At 28.5% G+C, this 20,675-nt stretch overlaps 1 protein-coding gene across 12 annotated transcripts in view; it reads right to left on the bottom strand.

Moving 5' to 3' along the window:
* LOC107442082 (5'-AMP-activated protein kinase subunit gamma-1) overlaps positions 1-20,675 on the bottom strand; it is a 158,155-nt gene that overhangs the window by 4,015 nt on the left and 133,465 nt on the right. For 6 of the 12 annotated variants that reach the window (XM_043041592.2, XM_071180070.1, XM_043041594.2 and 3 more), the window contains 14 exons: positions 18,329-18,356; positions 14,338-14,435; positions 13,517-13,550; positions 13,391-13,438; positions 12,374-12,432; positions 11,442-11,487; positions 11,316-11,364; positions 10,614-10,740; positions 9,298-9,396; positions 7,086-7,208; positions 6,141-6,209; positions 2,449-2,523; positions 2,275-2,368; positions 90-302 (listed from right to left, as the gene is read on the bottom strand). In XM_043041592.2, the coding sequence (XP_042897526.1) occupies positions 97-302; positions 2,275-2,368; positions 2,449-2,523; positions 6,141-6,209; positions 7,086-7,208; positions 9,298-9,396; positions 10,614-10,740; positions 11,316-11,364; positions 11,442-11,487; positions 12,374-12,432; positions 13,391-13,438; positions 13,517-13,550; positions 14,338-14,435; positions 18,329-18,356 (1,155 nt within the window). In that variant the 3' untranslated portion in view covers positions 90-96. Of the gene's footprint in view, positions 1-89; positions 303-2,274; positions 2,369-2,448; positions 2,524-6,140; positions 6,210-7,085; positions 7,209-9,297; positions 9,397-10,613; positions 10,741-11,315; positions 11,365-11,441; positions 11,488-12,373; positions 12,433-13,390; positions 13,439-13,516; positions 13,551-14,337; positions 14,436-18,328; positions 18,357-20,675 lie in introns of those variants that run through there. The other 6 variants (XM_071180072.1, XM_043041593.2, XM_071180071.1 and 3 more) reach the window with 1 other exon arrangement.

Below are 20,675 nucleotides of genomic sequence, written 5' to 3'. Positions count from 1 at the left end.
TTACAGGAATACCGAATTTCCATACTTTTTCATGATAACAANAAAAAGTTTCAGGTACACAGTTACATCTTGCTTTGGTAAGTAGCAAGTTAAAGTTTATTCCTCTTCTTCTTCAGCAACAGAATCTCTTTTTACTTTAGAACTGTTCTCCTCATCCTGCTCATCCTCTTCATCAGGAGTTTCACAGGATTTTGGTTTGGCATCGAGGAAGACATTGTCATCACATTCGGTTCCACCTACAGCACCTTCAGGAGCTTCTTCAATTATATCTGTAGATGGTGCACCAGCGTCTTCCAGTTTACCTAAAACAGTATATATATTTTTTGAGACTTTTAAATAATTAAATTAATATCTATTATTACTGAAATGTAATTACAGGAATACTACATTTCCATACTTTTTCATGGTAACTATATATATGAATGATACTATATATATGAACTTTTACATGGTATTTATATATTTTGGAACTATTAAATTATCCATTATTACTGAAATATAATTACAGGAATACCGAATTTCCATACTTTTTCATGATAACAAAGGCTAGCTTTCACACTTCACTTTGAATCTAGAAAAATTACCATTTTATGTTCCAAAATTAAATATATTTATTTTCTAATTATAATTTTTTTTATAAACAATATCCTAGGTTACAATATATTTATTCGTTAAATTTTTTTTTGTTTAATTATGTAACAGAAAAACTGCTTCAATTTTAATTACAGAAAAAATAATTCACCCGGTGTTGAAAAAATAATTGTTTAAAATGCTATGTGATGAAAATCAGGATTAAAAAAAATCTTGAATCAACTTATGACTTATAATTGTAAATAGTTATTTTTTTTCTATAGCTTTCATAAGCTTACTATTTTTGGAACATCAATAAAAGTGATAATAATAACAGGAATTCCAATTTCAATAATCTATTACCTAACATATTTGAAAAAACTGTATGGCAGTTTGGGAAAAATCACTATATATATGTAATTCTAGAGTTAAGTAACAATAATTCTTACAAATTTCAATTTAAGTTCGCTAAAAATTTAGATCGATGTTCAATCTTATCAAAATAAAGTCAGGATCATAAATCAAAGTATTTTAAAGTATAACTAAAAAATTTTTCTATCACTTAAATTCTGATTAATTTATCATTCTTAGTTTGCCTTGTGACTTTCACAGAAAGTATCTAAGTACGGGTATAAGTATTGATTGAAGTTAAAGTATTGATTTGAAGTTGAGATATTTTGTTGTAATTTAATACTTAAGTTCTGTAATTTATATGAAAGCATTTCCAGTATAAATCACCAAACTTACAGCCAATCAGCTTAAAAGACATAAATACACGCTAATAATAACTACTGCACTTTAATTTACTCAATATAAATGCCATAATTTATAAAGAGGCAGATGAATCACCAAATTTAGAACCAATTAACTTAGTATCAGAATTGAAAAATAAACTGACTAAATCTGTGAAGCAATTTATTATAACAATTATATTTAAATGTAGTTTATCTATTTTAAACAGTAAATTTTAATAGACCATTGTTCATATAATATCATGATTAAATAAATCAATAATTCATACATCTAAATGTGGCAGAATTGTGTTAGGGATATGCCTCCTTTTCTGGATCCTCACCTCTTGGTGGGGAATCGTCTGTTTTGGGTGATAATCTTTAGTTGAACATCACCTCTTGACTTTAATTTTAAAAGCATACCCTAATCTTGTGTGGGAAGTCTTTGGTCATTCTTGGATTTGTTGAGCTATTGGATTATTGGACAATTAAATAAATGTAGTAAAAATGTTTGATTACAGAAATAAATTAAGCTCTACTTTAAAATTCATGAGTGATTTGTTTGAACTTTACCATAGTTAAATTGTAATTAGAGAGAAACGCAAGTGCAGTGTCTTTTTTTAAAGCTGTTTGTGAAAATTCTATTATAAAATATAAAGATGTATTTTATAAAAATAATATAACATTGAAATAAGTTTTTTTTATACAATAAACTAATATTTGTACAAATAAAATTAATTTTAATTCAGATATTTGTCATTAAATGCTTCCAAATAAAAAAAAAATTACCTATTTTTAAATGTGTTCAGTATTGGACTTGCTGTGAAGAATAGTGCATTTTTTAATAGTTCAAAATTTACATAGCTATTTAAAATGTCGATTTTTCTCATTCCTTTTATTGCAAACTAAGCACTCAAAATTTTATTATGAATGAGGAAAATTAATTTTTGTCAAAAGACTATTTCATACTCACTCAAAGGTTGGACAACAAGAAACTTCAAAATATCTGAGAGTGAAACTATTCCAACAACAGATTTATTTTCATCTATCACAACTAATCGATGAGCCTGTCACAAATAGATAAGATAGTTTGGTTAAATTGTAATGGGATTATTTTTTTTTCGAAGTAAAACTTAAGTTAACTCACCTTAGAGGTAACAATAGTGCGTATCACAGTCCCCAAGGTATCATCGAGAGTGCATCCATACACATCTTCATGCACCTTAGGAAGAAAAACAATACTGTTACGAGATGGTAATACTATTTTTATATTGTTTTTTCTAAATACTGCCGTAACTTTTAAAATCGTAAAAAATATATAGTATGATTTATTTCAATCACAGGGTTGCCACAGAAAAAAAAGAACAAAATAGTTGCTTTTAGTAGCCTAAAGCATGAAAATAGTAGCCAAAAACTAGGAAAATAGTTGCCTAAATAAGAGCAAAAATTCATCAAAAATACTGCTAAAATTTTGTTAATGACTCAATTCTTATATACCATGATCCATTCAGTCAAGTTGGTGGCAAATATGATAATTTTTATGTAACGTTAATGTTTATATATATATATATATACATGAAAAGTGATTACTCAAATTCGAAATTCACGCATCATAATATCGTATTAAAATTTTTTTTTTTTTTTTTTAGATAAAATAATGCTGAATTTCGTAGCAATAATCATTGAAAAGGCGATCGAGAGATGAAATAGACTTAGAATAGAATCTGTGCAGATTGAACGAATGAAGAAGTAAAGACTTTGCAATTCAAAATTTTCAACATTTTTTATTTTTTTTTTTTAAAAAAAAAAGTTCAGTGTGTTCAGAAACTATCTTGTGGGGAGCAGATTTTTCACCAATTTATGCTTAAAAAAAAAAAAAACATCACTAGGAGTACAGAGAAGTCTCCCAATAGTCCCCTTTTCCTGAAAATATAGTTGCTTTTTTAGCCTTTTCAGGCAAAAATGTGGCAACCCTGCAATCACTGTTTAATAGATTAAGGAATGGATTGATGATATTTTTTTCAAAAGTATAATAGACAACTCTTGAATCCTAACATTAAAATATCTAAAATTTTACTACCAAAACAATAAACTTACGACTTATTTAAGAGGACACCATGCAGAAGTAGTGCATGAAACTCTTCATGGCGAATTCTTTTTCGCCTGCAGAACTATGCAATTAAAAATTTGAGTATAGAAAAAGAGAGTTCAGATAATTCTGGATTAAACTTTGCAGTTTCAAAGGCTAAATTTTTTTTTTTTTTAAATATTAACATTTTATTAAATTATGGTGAGATTATATTATGCAGTAAAGAAATTATTCTACAATAAATTGTTTGCATTCTGGCATTTTGAAAACATTTCATGAGCATTTGAAACTGAATCTTTTACTTAAGGAACTCTCTTTTCTATTTTTTAAATAACTTTAAATTTTAAAATACCAAAGGAACAGAATTTGCCAGCAAAAGTTTCTTCTGGAGTATAGCGTCCTCCTAAGACACAATTCCCATTTCTTTAGTATTTAAAATAATTTTTAAAAAATGTGATGTTTCATATATCTTATATAAATCATAGGTCTTATATAAATGCAGGGCTAAGGAGAATAGAAGGGCTAGTTCACTCCACTCTTAGAGCTGAAGCTACGATTTCCCTCCTCATGACGTCACTGTGTCCACAGATCTCGGAGATCGCAAGCAAAGATATGATAACTTTGCATCTTTCTCTTTGTAAAAATAAGTTAGACTTTTTCTGGTTATTAGCCTTCAAACTTTACGTAATTAACACATTATTTCCGTTCATAAACATAGTTCAAAAAAAACTTTCTTGGTTATTATATTAAAAAAATACCATTTTAAACTTATAAAAATGTTTTGCTAGTTGGTGAAAATGACACGATAAATACTTTATTTTAAAAAGTTCAGTTTTAACTTTAACTATTAAGAAAAATGAAGGCATATATCGACACTTTTTTTATCTACATATTCTTTTATAAAGATAAGTTAAGTTAAATTTAGAATCCCTGATTTTAAAATATGCCGTTAATAGCAATTTCTTCATTCTTAATCATTAGGAAACATCAACCTTAAACGCTAATTACTGAAACAAAATAATAATTTAGGTTCATAATGACATTAGAAATTTTACGATTGTTTACAGATATTTAAATTTAAGATGATATAATTTTGCCTTTCTTTTTGAAGAAACGAGGCTGTTTCTATTTAGATAATGAATTTTTATAAAAGTTCTTAACGATAGAAAAAACTTATTGCTGTTTTATATTAACTGTGTCATTTCGGAATCCATTATTTACATAGTTGTTCATTTACTTTAGGGAACACGCGGAAAATTATATATTTTCCTTTTGTTTTTCTATCAGAATTTTTGCAAGTTGCAATCGCGCAAACTGGCATTTCGTTAATAGTTTCAAATTTTTGTAAATTCCCTGCAAACTCTGAGGAAAGTCATTATAGAAAATAACAAATGTCTTAGAATACGTCACAAAAAGAAATGCTCCAATATTAGTTAGAGCTAGTAAGGTCGAACGCTCTGTTCTTGAAGTAAAAGTGCGAGCTTTGCAGCAAAGTGAGTCACTAGAGAAAATCGGAGGATTGGCGCGTCGAGAGTTTCTTCAAAGGAGTGAACCAGCCCTTCTATCCTCTCTTTAGCTTTGATATAAATGTCCTTGTTTGAGAGTTGTCCTTCAGTTAGAGGTTGGGCAGCCCCAAAGAGCAGGGCACATCAACCTGAGGTCTATTGTACCTAAATCATGATCACAACCTCGACAAAGAGAATTATATTCAATACCCATTATGTTTAGGTGTCTCCTGAGAGTGCAGTGTCCAGTGAGAAGACCAATGATCTTCCTTAAACTGTTCCTGCTTAGCTTAAGGAGCTCTTTTTGATGTACACTAGGACAGTCACAATTCAGCTCTTTAGCTTGTCTCTGACCATCTGAGTTGCACTATTGCTCACGGGCAATTTCGCCATAGAGCTTGAATATAGATGCCCAGAATGATGTGGGAGAGATCCCCTAGGTTGATTTAGGGTCCCAGAAAATCACACTGGAGACAGCCTGCACTGCTTAGTCAGCCAGCTCATTTTCAAGAATGCTCATATGTCCAGGTACCCAATGTAGGTATATTCTTTGAGGCAACTTTTTGTTGTTTTTATCCATAAATAGATAAGTGAAACAAAAGGATAGATTAGGCATATTTTTTTAATTAGGAGAAGTTTCAATAGTTAAAAAATAATGGTGAAAGCATAAACATGTCTCATTTTTATTACAATAATTTGCAATAAATAATTCAGTTAACTAACTTATCCATATTTATGCAGAAAAGAAAAAATCTCGGAGAATTTTTTTTTTTTTTTTGGACACAGAAAAGGCCAAGCTATGCAGATCTAAGTTAAAGAATTTAAACCCAGAAACCGATACTAGTTGACAGACAATTAATAAAAGGCTACATATTTTATCTTTATTGTGTTGTTCTATTATGATATTTTACTTCAAACTTTTTACTGTTTAAAAACAGGCTAGATTTCTAGTTTTGTTTACTTTAGGGAGTAAATTAAGTTTGGGGGTGAATTTAAAAGTGTTTCAAAAAATGTTGCAGATAGACTAACCCAGCAATAAGCAGAAAACTGAATAGTCAGCGGAAAAATAAACTTTTGTCCAGAGATATATTTCTATCAGTAAATTTGTTAAACGGCGAATAAAGGCTATAATTAAAAAATAGACCGATTTTCAAAGTTTGTAGTGAAAGAATTCTCAAATATGTATCATAAAAATAAAATAAAAAATCACAAGTAAATAAAGGCTAATATATCAAATATACTAACTTTGCCTTTATCGATTGCTTCATTTATTGTCATGTCGAGATTGTGATACGTCTGCTCTTTAGCTAATGCCTAGTAAACAATTTAAAATTATAATTAGTATGACAGAAAAGTAAACATATCATCACATTATTTACAAAATTCGCTAGCTATATATGGTTAAAAAAGATCTCCTTAAAAAAAAATTTTTACTCTAAATTGACTGCATTAACAAACAAATTTTAAGATTTCCTTTCTTATGAAAAAAAAAAAAACATTCCAGTTTAGTAATTTGCACTGATACATGAACATGAATTAGTTTAAAAGGGTGCCCCTCCCCCAATAATTTATTAAAACATACGAATTTTTTAAAAAGTTATTCCTTTATTTTAAACTCCTCCCCAAAAAAGCTTTTTTTCTTTTAGCAAAAACTAATAATTCCTGATGGCTTATATATAATTAAACAAAAAATTTTTATGATTATCCTTTTAATGAGGGTGGTATCTTAAGAACCATTAAAAGATTTTTTTTAATTGTTGCAATTTGAACTCAACAATTTCATTGAATAAAATTTAAAGTAAGTAATTTAGACTTTCACAAAAAAAAACATGTGTCAGTCCCCCTAACCAAGTTATTTTTACTTATTTTATGCTACACCCATGAATTCAATTGCATGTATTTTGTTTTACTTATTTGTATGTAGTTTTTTTTATTGTATTCATAGTTTTTGATTAACTAAAAACAGCACTAAACACACATTTATGTAAAATTCTTATTTTAATATTCACTAATTCAGAACATAATTTTATTACTTTCCGATACTTTATAAAAATTCAGTTCATTTTTCATATATTTTAATCTAAATTATATGTTGCTTTACAATATAAAATCAGGAAAAGTAATATGTTTATAAACAGCACTATTTATTTTGTAGCAAGGATAATTTTAATTTTAAAATTTTATACTTACAAAAACATCAAATTTAGCGAAAATATCTAATAGGGTATTATTTTCATCCACAATCGGAAGACCAGACACCTTTCGTTGAACAAAAAGATCCAATGCTTCTATGACTTTAGTATCAAATGTAACCTGAAAAATTTAAATATTATTTTTAGATCTTAGTCGAAATAATGTTATGAAAAATAAGTTAATACACGACTACTTCATGTATCCTAAGCCTGATACATACTGTAAATAATAAAAATCCAAGTTTTATAGACATACAACTATAGTAATTACAGAAATTCAAGTTATATGATATGAACAGTGCCTGCCGTATTATTAAAACATCCGTTCGGAAGAATGTTTGATTTCATAAGGCGACTGGATTATTTTTTATTTTTATAAATCAATTTTTATAAGCCAGAATGTCTATACTTAGGAAAAAAAATTTGAAGTTTAACTTAATAAATACAATAAAAACTGAGTTAATTATTAAATTTGTGTTTCATTTTTACAGAGTCTACACTTAACATTTTGTTTAATTAGAAAGATACAAAATTAAAGATTCAACATAGGTAAAAAAAAAAAATTTAAACTTTTCATGTTTCCTTTTTTTGTAAGTTCATTGTAAAAGATGAAGTGTTTTTCTGACAGCTATTGGATAGATTTACTGTATTAAATAAGTGATCATCATTGACATTGAATGATGATAGGCATTCTATAACCTTCCTCAATTCATAAACAGCTTTTCTGACAGCTATTGGATAGATTTACCTTATTGAATGAATGATGATCATTGACATTAAATGATGATAGGCATTCTATAACCTTCCTCAATTCATAAACAGCTTTTCTGACAGCTATTGGATAGATTTACCTTATTGAATGAATGATGATCATTGACATTTAATGATGACAGGCATTCTATAGCTTTTCTAAATTCAAAAACAGTTTTCATTTGGACTACTTTATATTTCTTGTTTCATAATTTTTTTTAACTCTCACTCTTTGATTTCCTCAAAAAATGAAGTTCATACCGATAACTTTGTTCATTGGGGAAGAATGAAATTGCTTTTAATATTGTTTCAAAACTTGAGAAAATGGAAAGAAAAAGGAGCTTTTAATTATTTGTTTAAAACTTGAGAAAATGGAAAGAAAAAGGAGCTTTTAATTATTTTAAATATATGCTCTACAAAAATTTGATTTGATGAAACAGGGATGATGATTTTATAAACGGAGAGATTTCAGCATGTTTTGATATTGTAATGATTGCTTTCTTTCTAATTTGATTTTAAAAAGCAGCAGGTTTAATAAACCAGTTATTTTATTAGTGGCAGTCACTAATAAAAGTTAAACTTTAAATAAGTAGGATATATATTATAAATTGCTCGAACCCAAATATAAAGTGACAATTCCTGTAATTATTATTAATTAAAACTGTTATGCAAACACCAGAAAATAAGGTTTTATATTTTAAATGCATTATGTGTTAAAACATGCACATTTTAAATGAAATACCTTTGGCATGTTTTGGTTTAAATGTCAGCAAAAATTTAAAACTTTTGACATTTTATGAGAATTTATTCTTATTTTAAGTAGGATAATAGAATCATTTTTCGAAATACAAACTTTTAAATTATTCAAACTCATTAATAAAGTTGAGAAAATATGCAACACTTAGGAACCTTTAAATTTCAGTCATATCTTTACGAAACTATACGAGATGAGAGTAAAAATTTGATATCTCTATTTCATTTTCTAATAGCCTTCTAAAGTTTTTTTTTCCTTTATTCAACAGTTGAAGCAAATAAATTTTTAAAGTCTATAAAATTCTATACTGCACTGTACAGAATTTAATTGAATGATAGAAAAGTAGTTGTTTTAGAGAGCGCAATTTAATTTACGTTGTAAATAATTTCATTTCCTCTGTCACGGTAACTTTTTTTAAAGTTCAAAAAAATCATTTTAATTGATCTCATACAATGTAAGCCCTTAGAAAATATTTTCAAAATATTCAGATTGGTATATTTTGGTTGGGTTGGTAAGATATTTCACTAAATGGGAATTATACAGGATTTAACATATTGTCTCAATTAGAATGCATGTGAATCCTTTAATGCTTTCATTAAAAACAAAGATACAAATACGGCCAAAGAATAAAATTTTCTTCTAGTATTTGTTAAGTTTTATGATAAAGTAAAAACTGTAAGTGATTTAACAAATACTAAAATCTTACTTTTGCTATATCACTGAAGGTTCCCACGCCTAGTTCTCTGATTGTTTTAGATAAAAATGAAGGAGTTCTCACTATAGTATTTCCAAACCTTTGCATAATCTACAACAGAATGTTTAACTATTTTATCCATGTTATAAACAGCATTAAAGAATCATACAGCATCAGAAAACAGATTTGTGTCTGCTAGTTTATGTTGTTAAGTGTTTGGAACTTTGATTGTAGTTAAAATAGCAATAACCTTTTATTGCAATCTTCAAGGAACAACTGTAAATTGAATTGTCATAAGGCACAAAGCTGCACTTGATTATAAAATACTTAGCTCATAAGAAAATGGAATAAATTCTGAGTGAAGAGGAATTACCTTTGACGATAACTTCTATTAATTATTTCCAAGGAAAGATTGAAACTTGTACTGTCATTCAGCATAGAACTCTAGCCAAACTTTTTGAGCTCAAAGATTAGTCGAAAATTTACTTGACGATGAATTTCCTATTCTCAATGTTTTTTTTTTTGTTTTTTTTTTAATGGCGGGCACTTGGAGCTATTGTCCATTGGCCACAGAAAGTGCCCCAGAACTGCTAATTCTCTTTTCGTTACCCAGTGGGCACCTGTGGCGAAGCCACGGCGGTGGAACAGCGTCGCCCACGTCACACTACCACAACCCGTTTATAGGGCGGGTCACATTCACACACAAAGGAGAAAGGACATAGAACACAGGAGGGAAAGAAACATCCATGCCTTGCCCGGGATTCGAACCCAGAACCTTTCTGATGCAAGGACAGTTCCCTGCCCCCTACACAGACTGGTCGGCCCTATTCTCAATGTTATGGCAATAAATTCTATTCTCTGAAAAATATTCTAATTTTTATGGTCATGCTGTATTAAGCTTCAGTTAAAATGTAAGCATTATAGCTAGTCTGAAAGTGATAAATTCTCCTTGCAATGGTAATAATTAGAATGCAGAAAGAGAAATGTGATTTATGTTTAAGGTGCGATTTATCAGAGAGCATAAGGTTCAAGGGTATCGGAATCAGAAACTATTTTAAATAATTACCAGCCCAGTTATTCAAATAATTTTAAAATATCTGGAGTTGTATTTTTAACTTGTTTAACCAGAAACTTATTAGAATCCATTTTATTCAAACCCTAACTATTACAGATCTTATCAAAAAGCCAATTTTTGATAATGTCAAAGTTTCCCTTCAATTTTCAAATCAAAAATTTCTCTTCAGGAACAATATTCCTCATGTCTCAAAATTACTTTTCATGATGCAGACATTCTAAATTATTCTGTGTAAGTCTATAGAATAACTTACATTATTATACAGATAATGCAGCAAATTTTTTCTTGTTAACACAAAGAAGGAGCACTGCCCGCCTTCATCCAGAACCGGAACCCTATGGACGCCTTCTTCTATCAATAACTTGGTTGCTTGTGCAAGACTGGAAAATAAAATTCACAGTTCAGAAATATTTGAGTTCTCTCACTTGAAATATTAACCCTAGTGTGCATACTATTTTGAATCTCACTGGATTCTAAACACAGGGTGTTTCGTAAAGACGACCCTTAATATGCATTTTATCAATCCTCATTAAAAATGAAATGAGGAAAGTATATATATATAGCAGATCTCAAAATAATATGCGAGCAAGAAAATGGCAAAAACGCTCTTGAAATCTTACAAATTGCAGTAGAGTAATGTGAATGTTATAAATATCAAAACTGGTTTAATTATAAGTTAAAACTTAAAGGTGTTATAATAATTGTTTTTCAACTCCTTTATGTTTCCTTTATTACAATCCTCTAATGCGATTTTTCATATTTCAATATCATTTTTTTTTTATTCCTATCTTTTTTTATATAATCATTTGTAATATTCTATGTGTAATTTTTTTCATATTATGTATACATGTATATCTATTATAATTTAAAATACATTATACAACAAGATTGATATTTGTGAAGAAATAAAACATATGTATAATATATATAGCAAAATATAAAATTTTGAACTTACTTATCCGTCGCATTTATCTTAACCACAGGTTTGGAAATTCTGTTAATTTCTAGGGAAAGAAAGAAAAAAAGTTTTAGAAATGAATATTTTTCAAAAATAATGAATAAATAATTGTTTCATACTTACTCCTCCACGTTGAAATGCTTTGACTTTCTATGTCTTTTATGTTTTCCTGAAAAGAATAATTTTGTTTACTATTTAACATTGAAAATGATTTGAAATAAAAATTACAAATGTATCATTTTATTTTAAATATTTATAGGAATAAAAGAAAAAAATTAATATTGAAATTATTTCTTTTGATACTTTGTTTGGGAAAAGAAACGACTGTTTCCACCATGACGAGTATGTTTAAACGACTAAAAAATATGATTTTTCAGTATCTAGTTGAGAAATTAATGAAAAAACTCACAAATAGCTTATTTATAAACGTGTATACACACACACATATATATATACTTAAAACGTTTTTTTTTTAATCATACGTAGAAAAATAATAGCAAGTTTTGTTGGGAATATATAAATAAAAAAAATCCTCAAAAAATTACATATTTTAAGATGATAGGTTTGCATATTTTTACATAATTTAAGATGAAAGGTTCGTATGACTTATAACTTTTGAACAAAATAAGATTTTTGATAATACAAAACTACTGATAGATATTTTTAATTACACAGCACTAAAGCTTCTATAAATCCATTATGGATTGTAAACATTCACCTTTTTCCGAAAATAAGTGGGAACTCTCAAACACGATGTTACAGGATATTTTTAAATTAAAACATATCTATTATAAAGGAAATCGCTATCAATATTATTTTACTAGAAGATTCAGTCAAATTGTCCCTCATCAATGACTAATAAATTTAAATAATATTAGATAATAACTATCTTAAATAGAATGTAACCGGGCCTATTTTATCAAGTTCATTTCAGTTAGATTATCTGCATGCAATTTGAAAGATTAATAATTTAACGTAATGCCTACAAATATTTAGAAATATCTCTAATTCAACATTTTAACTCACATGTCAGTTATACAGGAAATATTACTTACAGGTGAATTACTGTAATAATGCCTCAAAACATTGATAAAATCTGATATTGTCAGCATTCCTAGAAAACAATTTTGTATCAGATAAAAACAATCAGAAACTTGTGTTGCATCAATATTTATTTATTTAATATACATATCATATTAAATAAATAAATATTGATATATAACATTTATTCAATTCTTCATGTAACACATAATGTTCCAAATAATAAGAATTAAAAAAAAAGAAAATTATTTCATATTTTAATGTGCAGCAAAATATTGTAATATTTCCCTTCAGGATAGCTAATACAATGGTTGGTAGTAATCATGTAATGGTAGACATTCATGTTTAAATGGATGCGATAAATAATTAACAAAATATGTACTAGCTGATCTTGAATGTAATTATTATAATAAGAAACAGATAAAAACAATATTTTTCATGCTACAAATGATTTTCTTAGAAATATTTCAATGATTCAAATCATAAAAAAAATCATTAGACTTTAAATTCTCATTAGAATAAATACCACACACATTGAAATAAATTACTCTCTAATTATTTTTACCCAATGATCAAATTATCATTAAGTTGCTATCCTCACATATCGCAAAGATTGAATTCGTAGTTATTACATGAAATTAGAAAAGGCAAATTTTTTGTTGTTGTACTGTTGCGAATGTAGGAAAAAATTCTACAAATAGTTAGAAATGTGTCCATTTAGTTATTGCTTTCTTATAATATTTTGGAACTGCAAATGTAAACTAAGGCATAGATTCACGTAGATAGTTTTAATATACCAGTTCAATAGATTTCAGTTGATAATACCGCTAAAAATAAATTGAATGGCTTCTTTTATAAGTAATTTTGCAACAAAGAAATTAAGTAATATTTGTTTATTAATATACTATCTAAATCAAAAATGTACTGAATTCCCGACTTGCATAGTGTGTTAGAATTATTACCTTAATTATAGTAATCAGTCGGACTAAAAATTTTTTAAACGTAACTAAATTTGATAAAGGTGAACTTACCTACAAAACTAGATATTGACTCATCCCATAAAGGGGCAGCTCTGAGTTCTGGAAAAGATTTTTTTTGTTTATAAAATACTGCAAAAATAGATGAAAACAGATAAAACTATATAAAAAATCACGTACCATTGTTTACAAGAGCCTCGAATGCATTTTTTACCTGAAAATATAATGAAATTTGTTGATTCATAATTTAAATCAGAGTTGAAAAAAGAAACTGAAAATTTAAAAGATTGTTAATTCCATTTGAAAAAAAAAAGCTTTTTTTTCTGACAATCTGTTATCGCAATGATCTCGAACCTTTTTTTTACAACAGTCAACGTTTGAAAATTTTATCACGTCCCGCTGAGAGGAAGGGACGTTGATTATCTATAACTTGAATTGTTTAGATTTAATAACATTAATTGTATTTCATGCCTTCAAAATAAAATACAGTTGCATCGAAAAATAAATTTAGTGATTTAATATTTTAATTCACTAGAACGCAAAACTAATAAAAATCCTGAGCGTGTTTTTTTCTTGTTGTTGTTGCTACAAGACGGTTCTATTTGGAGATAAAGGAAAATCACACCCGAAGTATGCTGCGTATATCCAGTTTAATTCGTTGTTTTTGGTTGCTGTCGCTGATAGGCTATGAGAAATAGCAATAGGGATTTAAGTTCTGTGGTATCAATCTTAGAGTTATAACCTCTCGTCCATGAAAAGTCCTACAAACCAAGAGTCGTACAAATACCATAATAAATAAAGTTAAAACTAATTTATGTTCCTTGGGCGGCCTTGTATCATTTGATCCACGGATCGGTACCTGCACGGGGTTGGGAACCACTGGGTTATTGCTTTTACATCACAAATTGCATCTCTATAACGCAAATGCCGCTAGTTCAGAATATTTTTACAGTTTTGCTTGTATTTTAATTTCGGGGGGACAAAAAAGATAACTCTCTTACCAAAAGCTCAACAGACAGCACAACAACTTTACCACTGACTGGCATCACATCATAACATGTACGGGAGCTCAGAAAAGTGGGAATAATTTTATCTTCAGCTAAAAAGAGAGAAAAAAATAGAATTAAATAGAGTATATATTCGCAAAAATTAAAATCCTTTAATTTTGTAAGATTATTTTATCACAGCACAGTAATTGTTTTGAAATCGATTATTAAACTCATTGAAAAAAGTGAAGCGGAAACTAAATCAATGACACATTTAAGTTATCAAATTTTTAAACAAATTGTTAATTAAAGGAGTTAATGAGTTAACAGTTTTCACATATCTCGTAAATGGTCTTATGCGCATTCAATTTTACTTAATTCAAGTCAATTTAATTTTATTTACTGAATTCATTTCAATTGTTTCAAATTTAGCAAGAACCGTGTAGAATAACTTGAAAATTTATATACAGCGCACAAATAAAGTGAACACCCTGAATAACTTTGGATCTAGATCGGATTTTCATGCACTGAAGACTCAATCTTAATGGTTCGAGAGAAAGTGACCTCAAATATGCTAAATAATTTGCGCGAACGATATTTTAAGTTACGAAATCAGACAAAAAAGCGTATTCTCACTGAATAAATATATATTTTCTTACGCATTTGGATTTCTGACCCTAAAAATATTATTGGGAAATTCGGGTCTGGGAAAAAATATTTTAGTCAGGAGAGCTATCCAAAGTTTGAACCCAATAATGTTACATTTACTTTTTGCGTATTTCGCCATATCGCCGAAACTAATGAAGCTAAACAAAAAAAATTTTGCACACAATTATAAAATTCGTTTATGCAAGGCTATTTTCAATTAAAAATTATTTTTTAAGAATTATTTATTATTTTTGCGGTAACTTAAATATGCAAATTAAACAGCGATATTTTATGTTACGTAATCCGACACAAAAAAATGCCTACTTTGAACAAAAATACATTTTATAGACTGGTTTGGATTCATGATCCTTAAAATATAGTCCCAACTGCTCAGTCAGGATAGCGGTTAAAAGTTTGGACTCTTTAATGTTAATTTGGCTTTTAAGGGTTTTTCACTATATTTCGAATACTCGAGAAAATCGAAACATTTTTGCACATAATTAAAAAAGTTATTTAAATATAATTTCATGCAAAAAAATAATTTTTATAAATAATTTTGTTGAATAATATTGGAAAATATTTTAATTATAAAGCTTGCCATTTTTTGCATAATTTTAAAGTATGTAATTTTAAATTAAAAAAAAAATTGTTTTTGAGTTATCCAATTTTAGTCGTATAGTTAAAATTTTATTTATAGAAAACTATTCAAACGACTTCGCTCAAATTTTGTATATTGTCATATAAAATTTACTTTAAAATGCTGTAAAACCATAAACTAGCCTTACGGTTTAAATTTTTTTACATTCAAATTTTTTTAATTTACAGTTTTGTCAACAAAATGATAAACAATCATTAATTTTTTTACAGGTAATTATTTTTGGAAACATAAATTTTACAATTGTAAGAAAAAAAATTTCGATTTATTTAAAAAAAATACTCGATTAATCGATTCATTTAAAAATGCAACAATGTATGTTACATTCTTAAATTACATTTTTTTAAAAAAAAAACATATTTAAGCTGTTTTTGTCACATGACGCCATTTGTTGAAAGTATATATTTTTCTTTTTAAAAAAATGCAACCAAAAACCAAAATTACATTAATAATGAGTTTTTCTCGAGAGCATTTGGAATTGGAAAAATAACAATTTACAAACTATTTTAAATGTGTAAAAACATGCAAAATAAATATATATTTTTTTTTACAATTAATATATTTACGTTAAAAAACTACTTTTTTCTCCCAAGATAATAAATAATGATATTCCCCTTTAATGATTAAATGTTTACTTCCATCGATTTTTATTCAGTTTCTGGTATATATAAGAATTCACGCGAAGCAAAAATTATGAACTTTTAGCTCACAATTTCCAAACACGAAATTTTTATGGTTTATTTATTTATTCGAAAATATCTTTTTCATAAATGAAAATGAATATTTAGTAGCATGCGTGTTTTTATTTAAAAAATGTTTTGCAAATATGCAATCACGAAACAAAAATTGAATGCTCAATAAAAATATGTATTTCCAAATTTGTTGGGAACAGAAGACCAGTAACAGATCGATTTCCTCAAATCAAACGCAATGATTTTGCTGACAAAAAGTGTTCAATATAAAATATCTTAAAAATTATTTATCGAACTATTTAATTAAATTTAAAAAAAAAAGTATACTATTTCTTTTTGGTTATTTGGAGAGATTAGAGTTGCAACAACTTCAGAGGAACAATTTTATTACGCAGAAGTTAAAAGATGGGAGATAAAGTGTTGTAAGCTCGAATTGTAATAAAAAATTTTAATTTAAAAAAAAATATTTAAAAACGATGTCAATTTAAATGAAGCTCATTCCCTTAAGAAAAATTTCTAAAAAAATTTATATCGCATGATTAATTAGTAATTATACAATTGTAAATATTATACTATTTTCAATTCGATACAAAGCTAGAGCAATAATGTTTTATTTTAAAACCAGCGTTGAATAAACTGCCGACCCAATTACGAGTTTACGCCTATCAATGTTCAATTCCGTAGCTTAGTAATTTTGAAACTAACCCAGAATACAAATGAACTCCTGGATCAAGCATTGGGACAAAGTAACCTTCATAGAGGACATTTTGATGGTACTAACCCGCATTACCGTTACATGGAGAGGAAAACCATGGAAACCTCCCACAGTTAGCCTGACGGCAACGGGGTTCTAACCTATGATCCGCCTATCACTGTGGTTATCAGCACTGTGGTCGGTGCAAGCGGGAGCAGAATTCGTATCAACTAGCCATCGCCGGGATTCGAACCTAGGTAACCTTATTGGAAGGCGATCATTCTATTCCTGAGCCACCGCGACTCTAGAGTAACATTAAGTAAAAATGCTAACTTTAAAGCAAGACTTGAAATAGCTCAGTTTGTTGCAATTAAAGTAGCAATCACATTATTTTTTTTCCAATGGCATTAATTTAAAAGCAAGTGCAAAATTAGACGGGAACAAAAGGTACATATAATTGTTTAAAATATGCTAAGAAATAACTAATTATCTAGCAATAGTTACTTAACTTATTTAATACAGTACACATATTCCTCTTATATACCTCTTATATATTCCGAAGTTATTAAAAATTTAGTTTCATTATTTAACATTGAAAAGGCGCATATCCAGTTTCACTGATGAGCAGTTCGATTAACAATTAAATTCTTAGTTATGTAACAAAATATATCCAACGCATAAATTTTAAAAAACTCATTTGACAGCAATACGGAATTTTACGAAACCAATACAATTAGATAACTTTGAAACTTAACTTTAATTAGATAACTTTGAAATTCAATTAGATAACTTTTATGATAGTCATATGAAGTCTGAATTTAGATAATATAAAGTTTTTCCGGAAAATTATGAAAGATCTTATGTAAAATAATTGAATCTTTTGTACGTTTCTTGCCATTAGTGTACAAAAAAAAAAATTCGTGAAAGACGAGATATCTCGTTTTCATTAGAAGGAATTTTTAGAGGCACCAAATAAATAATCGCGTCTTTAGAAGATGAAATTCTTAGAAAGATCAAAATAACAAATTCCGAAAAGGTCTGTAGTATAAATAGTTCTTAAAACAGACCAGTTATCGCGTCTTTAGACAGAAACAGTTTGAAGTGGGGATTATTTTTTAAAAAGGAGAACTTTTTAGAAGGTACGAGGTATTTTGGTTTTAGGCATAAAAAATTTTAAGGGAGAAAGTGGCACCTTGTCTCGAGAGTAAGAAATTCTTAAGGAGACGAGATATCTCGTTTCGAGTAAGAAATTCTTAGAGGAGACGAGATATCTCGTTTCGTATGGAACAATGTATAAGTTAATAAAGGCTTACTTACCAAGACTGGCATAATCTATCCTATCAACCTGAAAATAAAGAATAAGTTTTTTTAGTTCTCTCTGTAAGCTTTTGAACAAATATTTTATCACTAAAAACATTTAAAACTTCTTTAATTTCAATAAAATTAAATGTAGTAAATCATTTTATTTGGTTTAAGAGCTTAATTTTTATAACAATGGCAAAGAACTTTTTAAAATTATAAATTTTGTAACAGCAAATAATAAATATGCAAAGCTATTTAAGAGATGAAAAAAACAGGATAGTAAATCATACTTTTTTCAGCAAACATGAATTTAAGCATGCATACTAAAGTATGGAAATGTATACCTAATTTATAAAAGACTGATCTAACATTTATTAGAACTAGTTCCTTAAAATGTGCTAAGGCAACATATCTCTTTATCAAAATATATGAAATGATGTACCATATGGACATAGATTAAGCCTAGAAATGGAATGATGGACGAAACTTTTAGAAAGATTTATTTTTTGTTTTTACTGACAGCAGGCAGGCAATGAATAAATAGGAATATTTTGTTAGCTCTAAATGATAGAACGATTTTCAAAGACAAGTTAAAGCGCGTTTGAAATCTTAACCCAATAATGCCCAAGGTGGTAATGCATATTTATTTATACCAAATGGATATATCTTTCTGATGCCTTCATTTCAACAAAAAGTATCGAGTATTGGCTCAGGAATCTAATATAAACATTTATATTACTAATATGTTATGGTTAACAGTTATCTTGATTTTTTCAAAATAAAACCAAATAATAAAACACCTTTGCTACCATTTTTTTCTTTTTTTGAATAAAGGAACCGTCATTCTAAGAGGACGTTCGGCAAAATGAGTAAAGATAACATTTAATTCCAGTTTCTTTTTGATCACATCTATACGTCCTGATGATATTTCAACTATGTTTAGAAAGCAGATGTTCTTTTAATATTTCAATACATTTCGACAAAATGGTTTTTGTTATACGTAAATATTAATAAATACAAATAAGTTACAGGCTTTTTATCAACAAATAAGAATTTTTAACATAAAATAGTTTCACAAAATATCCAACAATAAATTATTCTAAATTAGTAAGCAAAAATCAATAAAAATATGAGAACGCAAATGACTATGGATTGGACACACTATCAGAAAACTGAAAATTCTAAGTAAAGCAAACATTGGACACCTGTAGATAAGGGAAAGAAGGGCAAACCTAGAATGGCATGGGGCAGAACTATTATGAATGAATTAAAGACAAATAAAACCGAGTCCTGGTGGCTCAGGGGATATAGAGCGTTCGCTTTCCAATGGGATGAACAGGTTCGAATCCCAGCGATGGCTGTCGATACGAAATCTACACCCGGTTCGCACCGATCACAGTGTTAACATAAAATATCCTCATTGGTAGATGGAACATGGGTTAGAGTCCCCTTGCCGTGAGGGATTTTCGTAGTTATCCTCTCCGTGTAACGCTAATGCGGGTTAGTTCCATCAAAAAATCCTTCATAAAGGCAAAAATTTTCCAAATAGTTGATCCAGGAATTCCCTTGTCTTCTGGATTGGGTTCAAGATTACAAGGCTACGCAATTGAACTTTAATAGTCTTAAACCCAAAATTAGGTCGGTTGTTCAACGACGGTTGTAAAATAAACAAAACATAGAGAGAAATAAAGTTCTTGGCCACCAACAGAGTGAGATGAAAGTCAAAAGGCCCCATTCTCCCCTACGGAGTGAAAAGGTGTAAGAAGATATACTAATAGCCCTTTTCTTCAACGATGTGGTGAGAGCATCAGTGTCAAACGCTAAGCTAAGCTTCGCCTAATTCACCTAACTTAAGAGTTTTTCAATTCTAGAAATCAATAAGTTTAACTTAATTTTTAAAAGTCAACAATCACTCTAACCCTATCACCAATTTTACCTTGGCCCCAGTCGGGATGGATATAGGTTCTATAAGAACACACCGAGGGACCAATATCGGGATGTCTAGATTTTTAATATTGGTCCAAGAATGACTTCTAATATTTGGTTATAACTATTTTCTATATAGAGATGATATTGGCTGTAAAATGTAGGGTGATATGGACAATTCTATAGAGCAGTGTTCTACAACCGCCGGTCCACGCACAAATGGTACATTCATATCCTTGAAACTGAATTTTTATTCCCAGATTTATATCCCAAATTTAAAATATCTGGTAAGGAATGGATCTGCGGCCCATTTGTCAACAAATCGGGCGAATCCAGCATGTCTGTGCAATAAGAAGATCAACTGCTGGAGATTGCAAATGATGGCGGACTTAAAAAAAACTACGTTCGAGACAACAACTCTGCCGGCGTTCTGGAT

This window comes from Parasteatoda tepidariorum, chromosome 4, assembly GCF_043381705.1.
Source record: "Parasteatoda tepidariorum isolate YZ-2023 chromosome 4, CAS_Ptep_4.0, whole genome shotgun sequence".
Classification (NCBI taxonomy): Eukaryota; Metazoa; Arthropoda; class Arachnida; order Araneae; family Theridiidae; genus Parasteatoda; species Parasteatoda tepidariorum.
This window is presented reverse-complemented; position numbering and strand designations above follow the sequence as displayed.